The sequence below is a fragment of the Anabrus simplex genome, chromosome 6 (assembly GCF_040414725.1).
Source record: "Anabrus simplex isolate iqAnaSimp1 chromosome 6, ASM4041472v1, whole genome shotgun sequence".
NCBI lineage: Eukaryota > Metazoa > Arthropoda > Insecta > Orthoptera > Tettigoniidae > Anabrus > Anabrus simplex.
This window is the reverse complement of record NC_090270.1, coordinates 175,513,414-175,525,865: the sequence shown is the minus strand read 5'-3', so window position 1 is coordinate 175,525,865 and position 12,452 is coordinate 175,513,414. Positions and strand designations below refer to the sequence as shown.

Below are 12,452 nucleotides of genomic sequence, written 5' to 3'. Positions count from 1 at the left end.
TCGTTGGACTATCCTGCCTTCATTCATATCTCAATCTCTTCGTACAGCGGCATGTATATCCTCGAGTTTCCTTACCCGATCCAGGCAGTACTTATCGATACTTAGGTCGCCAAACGCTACATCCAGCAGGAGACGCAGTTCTTTTCCAAACAGCGTCCTTCTGGTGTTCATCCTGCGTCCTCGTGTGCTGCAGACCGGTATGGGAAGAGGAACAGACGATGACTACGATCCCAGTCCTTCCGCGCTTCCATCCACGCGTCACACCTACAATTTTCCTTGAACTCCACGGTGGTCTTCAGCAGGGAGTTTTGTGTTCCATCTCCCTCTTGGAGTAAAACTTGCAGTCTTCTGGACAAGATCTTCGCGACAGAACGTCGACCTGAAGTATGTATTTATTTACCTGTCTTCAGTAACGGCGAAGTTAGGATCGTGGTTCTCTCTTACACGTAACTACATTACCGAACAGTGACAATTACGAAAACTATTTTAAAGCATTTGAATAATAAATTTGTATGGCCAAGGAGTTGGACATTCTTTTGAATATTAAACTTATTGCAACACTAGATGCACCCACCCGTATTTACGGGTTATTATAAAATATTCGCAACATACGAAAAAGTGTTAGTTTTGAGTTGCCTACTCTAGAGGCTAGAGGCAACATGGTCTCCATCCATTATTACTTGCACTTCACTGCCCGAAACAACGTAACATAAGATGTTGATACACACAAAGGATACGCGACTTCTTAGCTGCAGACATACTGAATTTTAGGCGCTTACGTGTGAGGCGAGTTCTATATTAGAGATACTTGAAGCCCGTCGTTTAATCTAATGCTTCCTTCTCACCACATTTCTCGTTCTGTTACCTTCAGAACAAAAGAATGGTTTACTGCTACTAACACATGAGTATAAGCTGTAAAGTTAGCCGAGTGAGAAGCAGCTCGACCTGAGGTCATATCTTTAATCTCCTAGAGTCTGACCCTGTGATTTGTTGATAGTCATCGCGAAGCACGAACTGACGGAGAAGTTCAAACGGACACTGGTAGACAACCTATGTAATTGTCGAATGTATGGAAGTGTGTGATGCTGTCATTACTTGAGTGTAGGGATAGGATAGGTGCTTTGGTTCTCGAAATGAGTTACTACCTAGGCATTTCCCTGGAATATAAGGGGAACCACATGGAATTACCACACGGACAACGTCCTTCGTAGGCGTCCAAATTCGAACACCAGGCCTTAGACCATTACGGCGAATAAAGGCCTTAACCAAAAGAGAAAAAAGAATATTCAGTAATTATCCAGTTATAACAAATCAGCACCTCGATCCCCCGCTGCTGGGCTATGTCCACAAGGAATTTTACTGTGAAATATTCCGTAACAATATCTCCCTTATTATCCCTCCTATCGAAAAAGTTGACTTGACAAAAACATTAGATTTCCATTAATATTGGCAGATTTCCCTCAAGGTTTGTCTTGGAAATTTTGTTGGAGTGTAAATTCACTGTATTGGTCTTCCTATAAACCCCAATCCATTGAGAAATTCTGAAATCGTATGGAACCTAAAAACCATTCTAGATAGGTGGATTCTAAATGTGAATTTTGGCTAAAATATATCCAGCAGTTTTCCAGTTATAAAAACACCTCTACGTGCACCCGCTGCTGGACTATGTACGCTAGGACTTAGACTATAAATAATTCAGTTCATTACTAATTAATATTAATCCTACCGAAAAAGTGTACATGAGGAAAAATGTTTTCGAAATAGATTTCCATTAAGGTTGGTAGATTTACATTAAGGTTGATCATGGATATTTTGTGGGAGAGTAAAGTCACTGTTTCGGTCTTCCTATAAACCCCCAATCCATTCAGGGATTATGAAATGGCATCGACCCTTAAAAAGCTTCGGACAGGTGGATTAGAAATAAGAAATTTGGTTAAAATATGTCTAGTAATTTTTCAGTTATAAGAAATCAGCCTTAAGCGCACCCACTTTTGGGCTATGTCTGCTGGGACTGTAAAACATTCCATTAGTAATATCTCCCTCATTAATCCTCCTATCAAAAAGTGTACGTATGAAGAAAATTTTCGAAATAGATTTCCATTATGTTTCGTCATTGATATTTTGTGGGAGAAAAAAATCGCTGTTTCGGTCTTCCTATAAACTGACGTTCTATTCAGGAATTTTGAAATGATACTGGCTCTGACACCTACACGTAGATAAGTGAATTCTAAATATGAAGTTTGATTAAAATATATCCAGTTTTCAGTTATAAGAACTCAAAAAGACACCAAAGCTAATATATATATATATATATATGGTCGTCATTAAACCTGAAATACATCTACACAAAAATTTCGCGAAAATAATCAATGCAAGAGCACACGGCTGAACCGATTTTATTTATATAGATACATCCAACATACCCTTTATGTCGTCAAAACCCTCCTCGAAATTACTATGCCCACCTTCTTCAAATGTTCCATCTTCACCCCAATCATCTTCTGGCCACCACCTATCTTCTTCTGACTTTCTTCCATTTTCTTCTTCATCATCATTTTCTGGCTTCTTTCTACCTTCTTCTGACCTTCCTTCATTCTGTTCATCATCATCATCTGGCCTTCTTCCATTTTCTTCAAACTTTTCTGGTCTTCTTTCATCTTAATCTAAGAAAAGCGCATTTAATTGACTCTCCATTTTTGTGTGGGTTCTGGTCGCAACTGTAATGCAGTGTAATACCTAAATTTGTGTGTGCTGGGATATTCCCGACGGTGGTAGAAAGATACACTGTATTGTCGGCTGATTCACACCGATTACAACGAAGTGGCACACATAGGGGCTGGCCCGACTTCTGACACCAATTTGTTACGAATAAAACACTGACTGTTTTGCTGAACTAATTTAATCGAGTATGACCCAATCAGCACAAACACATAATTATAGTTCACAATGAACCGTGAAATTACCAGCGCTTCACCCCAATATGGCAGTGGGGTCATCACTTGGACTGCCCATCTTTCCAAGAAACTGGTGGCTAATGCGCAACTGACAAACCACTGCAATCCTCTTTTACAGGACTATGCAATGACGGTGCACTAGGGGAGTATGTACCTCCAGTTACTTACATCCTTGCTGAATACTGCTGGTGTTCATGCAGGGAGCTCTGTAAGTAAGGGCGTGATCAACAGTTACTTCAAGATATTTGGGAGTTGAGCAATGCCCTATTTGGATTCACTGACTGACTGTTAGTTGAGGAGTGCTTGTCTCTTCTCTTTCCATTCATCTCTGCTAGACGCCATTATTGCTTCCATTGTATAAAAATTCAGTCAGCTAGTCATGGAATGCTACAAATATCGTAAACAGGTTACATTGTATTGGTATTCAATAGAGACCTAAAAGAAGCAAACCAAACTACATGAAACCAAAACACATGGCGCCACAACCCCGAGGTGTCATGAACTACCAAACGACCGCTGATCAGCCTGAAGGTCTCCAGATTATGAGGTGCCTCGTGGTCAACACGACGAATCCTCTCGGCCGTTATGCTTGACTCGCCGTCAGACAGCTCCTCAGCTGTAATCACGTAGGCTGAGTGGACCTCAAACCAACCGTCAGATCCAGGTAAAAATTCTTGATCTAGCCGGGATTCGAACACCGTGCCTCCGACACGTTAACTCTACATAGCGGGGCCGGTTCTAAAAAGAAACCAGCGTGACATAACAGCTCAATAACTTCATATTAAATTAATACGATCGTGAAAATTCAAAAATTATTAACCCAAATATTAATGAGATCCTGACGAGAACGTCTTTCGGCAGAGGTGTTTTCTAGATATGATTATCTTCAAAGTTTTACCATAGGTATGTGTTGTTTGGGTTGTAGTGTCTATTTCTACCATAATCAGTTGAAATCTTCAAGGAGCTAGCACTATGAATCCTATGGTCATCAGCCCACTCCATTTAGTGTCTGTGAATAATGCATTAATAAGAGTTCAGCGTGTCTACAAATGACAATGAATATTTTCCGTGTGAATGCTATTATCCTTTAGTTTTAACTTATAGATTTTGGAGCCTATGAATAATTCCGAAAGTAATTGCAGGATGTGGTAAAATTAAGCATAGGCGCATACCTGGTGAGATATGAAGTTCATCGTTGGGCTCAGAATATATTTACACCTGATTGGACACATCAGTAGCGCTTGGTGCTCAAATTCGGGTATACATCAGTTGCATCCGGCAGTCAACTTCAGCGCAACAGCATGTTTTTCCCCAGTTTATACAAATTCTCAGTCAAGTAGTTTGCTATCAACCAGAATGATTACAAATGCCGTTTATAATATTCGAACCAATAACTTGCAATTCGTCGAAACTCTTAACATAAAAAAATCCATTAATAACAAAAAACGATTAAATAACAAAATACAAAAAAATTTAATTCACAAAACCTGGAAGAGAGCTACTTATTATGGACACTACAATCGAACATCAAATATCTGTCCTCCTCTAGCCCGCATGTGAACGGGTCACAGTGCATAAGTTGGGTCTCACGAACCCATTCTAAAACACATTATAAATACCAATTGAAAATTCCTTTAATCTCGTCAATCTTCTTCTGTTATAAATACAGCATTATCATCGTATAATTATTACAAAATCAATTAGTTTAATCGCAATGATACTACTTACAGTGCATTGTTTGTTATCACTAAAGTTTTACAGATTAATATTATGTTTAACACAAAATGTTTCTTCTCAAACTGGCTGAAATTTGGACAATCTAATTCCAACTAGCAGTTCAGTCCAACGGAACATTTACATGCCATATTTAAGGACATCCGCAGAAATACAGCGTGCTCCAAACACTGGCACTTTTTGCACTGGCAGCATGCGTAGCGGATCGTTGGAGGTAGTGACGAAAAATAACGATACGGGACTCATCCGAGGCCCCGTAATCGGAATGAGTACACTTTAAATCTTTTAACGAGTATCCATTGGAGGGCAAGTCTGGTGCCAGCAGCCGCGGTAATTCCAGCTCCAATAGCGTATATTAAAGTTGTTGCGGTTAAAAAGCTCGTAGTTGGATTTGTGTCTCACGTTGTCGGTTCATCGCTCGTCGGTGTCTAACTGGCATGGTTCGTGTGACGTCCTGCCGGTGATGGCGAGTCGAAAGCGCGCGGTCGCCGTGGTTATCCGCGTGCGGTTCCTGCGCGCCGTAGGCGGACCCCGATGAAATCCTACCGCGGCGCTCTTCATTGAATATCAAGGTGGGCCGGCACGTTTACATTGAACAAATTAGAGTGCTTAAAGCAGGCTGGCTGCCCCTGAATACTGTGTGCATGGAATAATGGAATAGGACCTCGGTTCTATTTTGTTGGTTTTCGGAACCCGAGGTAATGATTAATAGGGACAGGCGGGGGCATTCGTATTGCGACGTTAGAGGTGAAATTCTTGGATCGTCGCAAGACGGACCGAAGCGAAAGCATTTGCCAAGTATGTTTTCATTAATCAAGAACGAAAGTTAGAGGTTCGAAGGCGATCAGATACCACCGTAGTTCTAACCATAAACGATGCCAGCTAGCGACCCGCCGAAGTTCCTCCGATGACTCTGTCTTTGCAATACTCACACCACCGTATTTTATTCCCAATATGTTTCTGCTCTTTTTCTTCCTTCGCCCCATATTCGCCATAATAACTTATATAAAATGCTCTTTATGAACGCAGTTTGAAAATATAAGAAAGCATAACATGAAAAAAAGAATCTTGCATGACAGGCACACAGAGCACTAAAATATCCCGCAGATCAAAAGTAAAAGCTAACACTTCGTCATAAGTCTGTCGTATTACTAAACATGTTTACACAAAAAGATAGTGGAAACCACAAGGAACCAACTACTATCTCAGAGAAGAACATGGAGAAATGCGTACATGGATCGCACAGACCAAGCCCATGCATTGGCGAACTTGATGTATCCAAATTCACTCTAACCAACTGCCAGAACAGTGCCTAATTATGAGTCCCATTATGATCCCTCTGATCATCATCATTATGTCCGGCTCCATGGCTAAATGGTTAACGCGCTGGCCTTTGGTCACAGGGGTCCCGGGTTCTATTCCCGGCAGGGTCGGGAATTTTAACCATCATTGGTTAATTTCGCTGGCACTGGGGCTGGGTGTATGTGTCGTCTTCATCATCATTTCTTCCTCATCACTACGCGCAGATCGCCGACGGAAGTTAAATCAAAAGACCTGCACCTGGTGAGCCGAACATGTCCTCGAACACTCCCGGCACTAAAATCCATACGCCTTTTAATTTCATCATTATTATCGTCATCTACTAAAGTCAATGCCTTGTCGCTGTAGCTACATCTGACGACCTTCTGCTAGCCTCTTCATGGTGCTGTATGAACCACATGCGAATTCACGGACGGAGTTCCTGATATATGACATCCTTGGTCGTCTCATGGGTCTCTATCCCAGAACTGTACCTTCAATTATCGTTTGTAGAAGACAGTCATGTCTCAGTACGTGTCCAAGGAACTTTGCTTTCTTCTTCTTTATCGTATTTAACAAACATCGATCCTCCTTTACGTTCTATAAAACAAGGTCACTTGTTTTTTATCCATCCAACTGGTTTTTGTAATTCTTCTCCAAAACCACATTTCCGCAACGTCAAGCTTTGTTTATTCCCGTTTCCCTAATGTCCAGGTTTCGCATCCATACAGTAGCACACTCCAAACAAAGGTTTCGAGAAATGATTCCCTGGTCTCCAAACCAGACTGTTTAGCAATAAACTTTTCTTATTTCAGACGACTTGTTTTGCTACACCTATTCTTTTCTTGATTTCTGAAAGGGACTTGTTATCAGCGGTAATTACAGTTCCCAAATAGAAGAATTATGTGTCTTGTTCCATCGATGCATTATTTAATTTTAAGTTTTTCTACCTGTAGGCTTCATTTTGTCTACTATCACGAATTTTGTTTCTGTATTTATTTTTTACTTTACATTTTTCTACGGATTTGGTTAATGTTCTTAGCATCTTATTCAATCGTTTTCATAATTAGCTAAGATAGCAATATCATCTGCAAACAGGATATTATACTTCTATACCATTAAAATTCACCCCTTTTGTATGCCCTCTTTTCTGATCACTGGTATAGTATAGTGACATCAGCACACATTCACACAATAATACCACAGGCAATAACAGTTTCCACAAGGCCAAATGCACAGAGTTTTACATTAGCCTCTGAAATGTGTCCCAAGGAATTGAAACGTCACTAAATAAGAGGTTAAACCTGATGTGATCTTTCTTTCTCAACAGGAATGGATCCATCTGCGATCGGGTTCTCAAACTTGCCGCCTAAAGCGCGATTGGACATTCGAGATGCCACGTTCGTAGACGTGATACATACCAATACCGATATGCTTGGTGCCAAAGAAGAGCTGGGTGAGTATCTCTACAACCATTGTGCTTCTCTGCTGGATTTTATTTCAGTATAAAACAAGAACTGCTGCAGCTATAGACCTAGTGAACCTGCCGATGACCATCGCATCCATGTGACCCAATATGAAGCACCCATACGAGGTTTAACGCCGACAGAAAGGAAATCTTCAGAGTCGGTGGATGCAGAGTGGGTCTCGGTCCACAAGTGGCCATGGCTGGTCCGTGGTCCGACAGCTCTGCACTCCAACCGGCCAACCGAGTAGATGAGGGGTAGCCATGGCTCTACGGTGGCCCTACGTCTCTGTAGTCGCGAAACGGAGAGGGGCCTGTACCCTCTGTCGGTGTCCTGATAGTGGTTTTCCCTCGTTTTCCATTCTCCTGCACTAACGAGAATGTTGGGGCAGTTTCTATAATAGGCCACGGCCGCCAACCTTCTCACCTTCTCCGGTACAAATATCCTGGTCTCAGACACGGCGTCACCGCCTAGGAGGTCCACCTCTCCCTTTAGGGGAGGAATGAAAACATTTAGTAGTAGTAGTAGTAGTAGTAGTAGTAGTAGTAGTTTTCACGGTCAAGTAAGAGCAATGTGTGGTGGAGCACTTGAATATTATTCAGAAATCAGCAATCAAATATTCACGCCCGATAGTATTTCTGTTCATCATATGCTGCTCTCACATGTCTACCACCACCCCAACACCTAATCCTACCGATGAACTCAAAATTATACTGGTACCTGAATGGAGTGGAGTAGTTTGCTATAATCACTAAACTGAAAATTGAAAATTAACCCCTTTGTGATAATGCAGACTAGAAAGCCCCAGACAGCATCACTGTTCTAGGATTTTCTCCGGGAAGTGTATAAATCCCACCGTTCATTTATATAGACTGAATCATTCGCTCCAATCGTCGAATCAAGAACGTACTGAATATTCTCCAGTCAGGTGAATCAGGTCATTTTTAATGGTTGCCGGACAATTGGGGTCACGGACTTTTGCGGTCACTTAGATAAACTTGTGCCCACTCACAGATATTCCGCAGTTGTCACAGGACATTTGCGGTCACTGCAGCAGGGTGTGGGCCTCATCAGCTTAATCTCGGGGTATCCCTGCTAACCTACCTGAGCACCTGCTTGCCCATTTCAGGTATTGCTCTCGCGGGCATTATTTAGAGATTAATACCTTCGCCAAAAACTTCGCTCTAAACCAAAACTTCCTTATGTGAGTAATATTGTGTGCTGTAATGGAGTTCGCAGTTACTAATCAGGGAAATTGTTGTGCACTTTACAAAGGTTATATGTACAGAAAGTACAGGGAGATTCAACCTGGTATCGTCATCTGGGTGTGTGTAAACGACGGCTGAGGATAAGAGGCGAGGAAGTACTCCATACCGTAGTTCATCAGCGTGGACCATCTGAAGAAGCGGCCTTCACAGTGAAAAAGCAGGTCCAAGAGGCAAAGAAGAGAGCAAGAAAAGAAGCGACTCCACTATCACAGGAGCTAGGTGATCTGCATAACAAAGGCTACGACTTTGTCACTGACAAGCCAGCTCAAGAAACTGTAAAAAGAACAATGCATCGGCAACGAAATCATGCATGTGGGCTTCAAGTAGAGCCAAAACCAAGTGCTTAGATAATTCTCAATGAAGAGGCGTTAAGGATGATTTTTATTTTTGTTTTTTTAGCTGACAACGGCGTGGGATAAAAGAATTATAATTTTAGTGGCGAGAAAGGTAGATAATTTCTTAGGCATTGTGCGCAAATTTTTATGAATGGCCCATTCTAGAGTTGCAGCAAACAGTTCGCCCAGCACACCATTCACGCAGACCTTCGAGGCCGGAGTAACGAAACCAACGTTTATCCAGTCGTCTTTGCGTTCCTGACTAACAAAAATAAAGAAACCTACATTCGTTTCTTTCACCTTATCTTGGAAGCGGCTCCCCAATGGAATCCTAAGAAAATCACTATTGACTTCTAGACAGCTACGATATCAGCCCTACGAGAAGTATTTCCGTCAGCAAAGTTAAGTGCTGTTTTTTGTTGTTGATTTTTCAAATGAAGAAATGTCTATGGAGAAAAGTACAGGAAACTGGCCTGAGGAGCGACTACAAGGAGAACGAAGATATGCGTCTCCACATCCAAATGTGCGCTGCTCTGGCATTTTTGAAGCCAGATGACGTCAGTGAGGGGTGGCTGGTGATACATTCTCAGGCTCCTTCTACAGAAAATCTTTCTGGCTTCGACTATTTTGTAGACGTAGGGCTTGAAAACAGCGAGATACCAATCATTATGTATTATTACATATCTGTTACAAAAAGCGACGTCGAACAACAAATTCTGTAGAGGTATGGTATCACAAGATCAACTCTTTAGTTGTTAATCCACATCCTCGATTCGACGATTCGGTGGTTTGTTTAAAGAAGGAAGCAGAATCGACGAACTGCATGTACCTGAAACTGGAGCTCAATCTTGAAGGTAAGAGGAGGAAGACGACATATGTGAAGAAAGATGATAGGACTGAGAGAACCTTTAAGAAATATGAAGAAAGCAGCGACATCAGGTCCTGCTTAAAGGCAATTTCTTACGTAGAAAAACTTGCGTAATCTTCTTGCTGCTTCAGGTATTCCTAATGTACATGATAACGACATTTACCTAAAGCCGACAAAAATAATTGACGAAGCTTAGTTACAGCTGATTCTAAACACACTGAAATTATTTTAATACAATCATTATACCAGTCCAAAGCCTGGATAACGTATGATGGGAATCAGCATTTTAAAACATATAATTTACTGTCGATCAAATTATTGTATGTACTCGAGCTTGGAGGTTGTGACCCCCTGTGGGTGGGGGACGCAGACGAAGAATACATTCATGATATCCCCTGCTTGTCGTAAGAGGCGACTAAATGGGACCCTGGGAGCTCACAACTTGGGAGCATAGGTTGGCAGGATCGAACCTGCCAAGTTGGGCAAGTTGGGTCCAGAAGGCCAGCGCCTCAAACGTGTGAACCACTGAATCCGGTATTTCTAATTCTTTCCCATCCTATTTTCTCCGAAAAATATGTCATCGCAACGTTAGACTAGGTACCATAAATAAATAAATAAATAAATAAATAAATAAATAAATAAATAAATGTAATTAATTAACGATGGATTAACTTTTGTTTTTCTAAAACTGAAGGACTGGTGCGGAATAAAACAGTGTATTTTACCTTGGCCTACCTTTAATTATTCCACGATAAATAGGAAACTTATTTTTTGAATTAGCCTCTGATATTTGTATATAAAAATTTACTTATTAGAGTTTGAATATCATATATACGAGCTTGTATATCAGCGTGACTGTTTATATCGTCGTAGCCATGTGACCTTTTCGTGACGGTGGTGATTACTGTTTTGGTGAGAAAGTAGAACGGTGCCGTCATCCTCCCTTAAAACTAACCAGAAAAAAGGTCGAATAGGTCCGACCCTCCTTTAGTAAAAAAGAAGGGAAAGGCCACGATGGACGTGAAAGTGTAAGACTGGCTAGACTTGGTAAACGCTGTACCATAGGGGTCGGAAGAGAACAAGAATTAACCAAGAGAGGCCGGATAGGAAGTAGAATAGAATGTATTTATATATCACAGACAGAATTATATGTTACCAAAAACATGACATGACTTGTACTCCTTCACACACATCCAGGGGACAATTTCATGTTGACTTTCCCTATACCTTCCGTACATATAACCATTTGCCTTATTAGTAACTGTCAAATCAATTACAGCACACAACAGTAAATAATTACACCAGGAAGTTTCGATATAGAATTGTGTGTGTGTGTGTGTGTGTGTGTGTGTGTGTGTGTGTGTGTGTGTGTCTGAAGGTATCAGTCTCTAAATAATGCACGCGAAAGAAAAATGTTGATCTGCAAGGAGCGAGCAGGAGCTCAGGCAGGTTAGCGGAGATACCCCGAGATTAAATTAATGAGGCCCAACCCCTGACGCAGTGACCGCAAATGTCCTGTGACAACTGGGGAATTCCTGTGTGTGGGCACAAGTTTATCTCGATGACCGCAAATGTCCGGACACCATTTTCAATACATCACTAGAAATGGCCTGAAGATTTTGGAAATCCACTTGAGACAATTTTAATTAGCAAGTCGTTCGCAATGTGGTAAATACTTTCTACACATATATAAATAAAGTTGTAGGGGTCCGCTGTCTGTAATTTATTTATTTTTTTTCCAATTTTTCAGATATTTATCCGTTTTAGGTCAACTCAAGACCAAATCGGTGGTTTTTACTTTTCGTGTCTGTTTGTTTGTCTGTTCCACCATCACGTCGAAACGGCTGGATAGATCTCAACCAAACTTCATATTTGGAGTATACTCATCCCGGGGAAGGTATAATTTTAAAATCATTGAATAGACGGGGGGTTTATAAGAAAAGCAGAACGGTATTCCTCCATTTTCTCTTATACTATTGATTTTCTGTAAACTTCGTGGACCGTACGTGAAACGTCTCTTCATTATAAACAACTTTCGTTATATTCATAATTTACCTTACTCTTCACATGACGGAGAAATTTACTATTTTCTGCAGGTATCATGCTCTGCATTCAGTGACCGGCAGACCGACAACGCACCTACAGGTTACCATGGCAACGTCCCTGACTGCTTGCCAGGAGGGATGTAACATATTGCCATTTTCCTCATCATGCTTTTAAATTCGTGGTTGTTCCTTGGGTAGAAGGCAATAGAGGCGTCAATCGGCCTGTCTGCGGGATATTGGCGGAATATCGTTGGAGTTTATAACCGCCCTCGAATAGATTAAGTAATAACACCATTAGTCATCTTCTTATTTGTTTACCTAAGAATCACTGCGCCTAAATTTCTCCTCTGTTACCGCTTTATTATATCCATAACTCTCACCAGCATAATTTATTGAGGGGCATTTGATTTTCCAATACATTCACTTGGCATTTACATATTTGTCGTTATTCGGCTGTCCTCAGTTATAATCCATTTTCTATTA

General features: G+C 41.1%; 1 protein-coding gene across 2 annotated transcripts in view; it reads left to right on the top strand.

Annotated features, from left to right (window-relative positions):
- Nucleotides 1-12,452, top strand: part of LOC136875625 (pancreatic lipase-related protein 2) — an 89,823-nt gene that overhangs the window by 53,278 nt on the left and 24,093 nt on the right. For both annotated transcript variants that reach the window (XM_067149165.2, XM_067149166.2), the window contains one exon: nucleotides 7,318-7,443. In XM_067149165.2, the coding sequence (XP_067005266.2) occupies nucleotides 7,318-7,443 (126 nt within the window). The remainder of the gene's footprint in view (nucleotides 1-7,317; nucleotides 7,444-12,452) is intronic.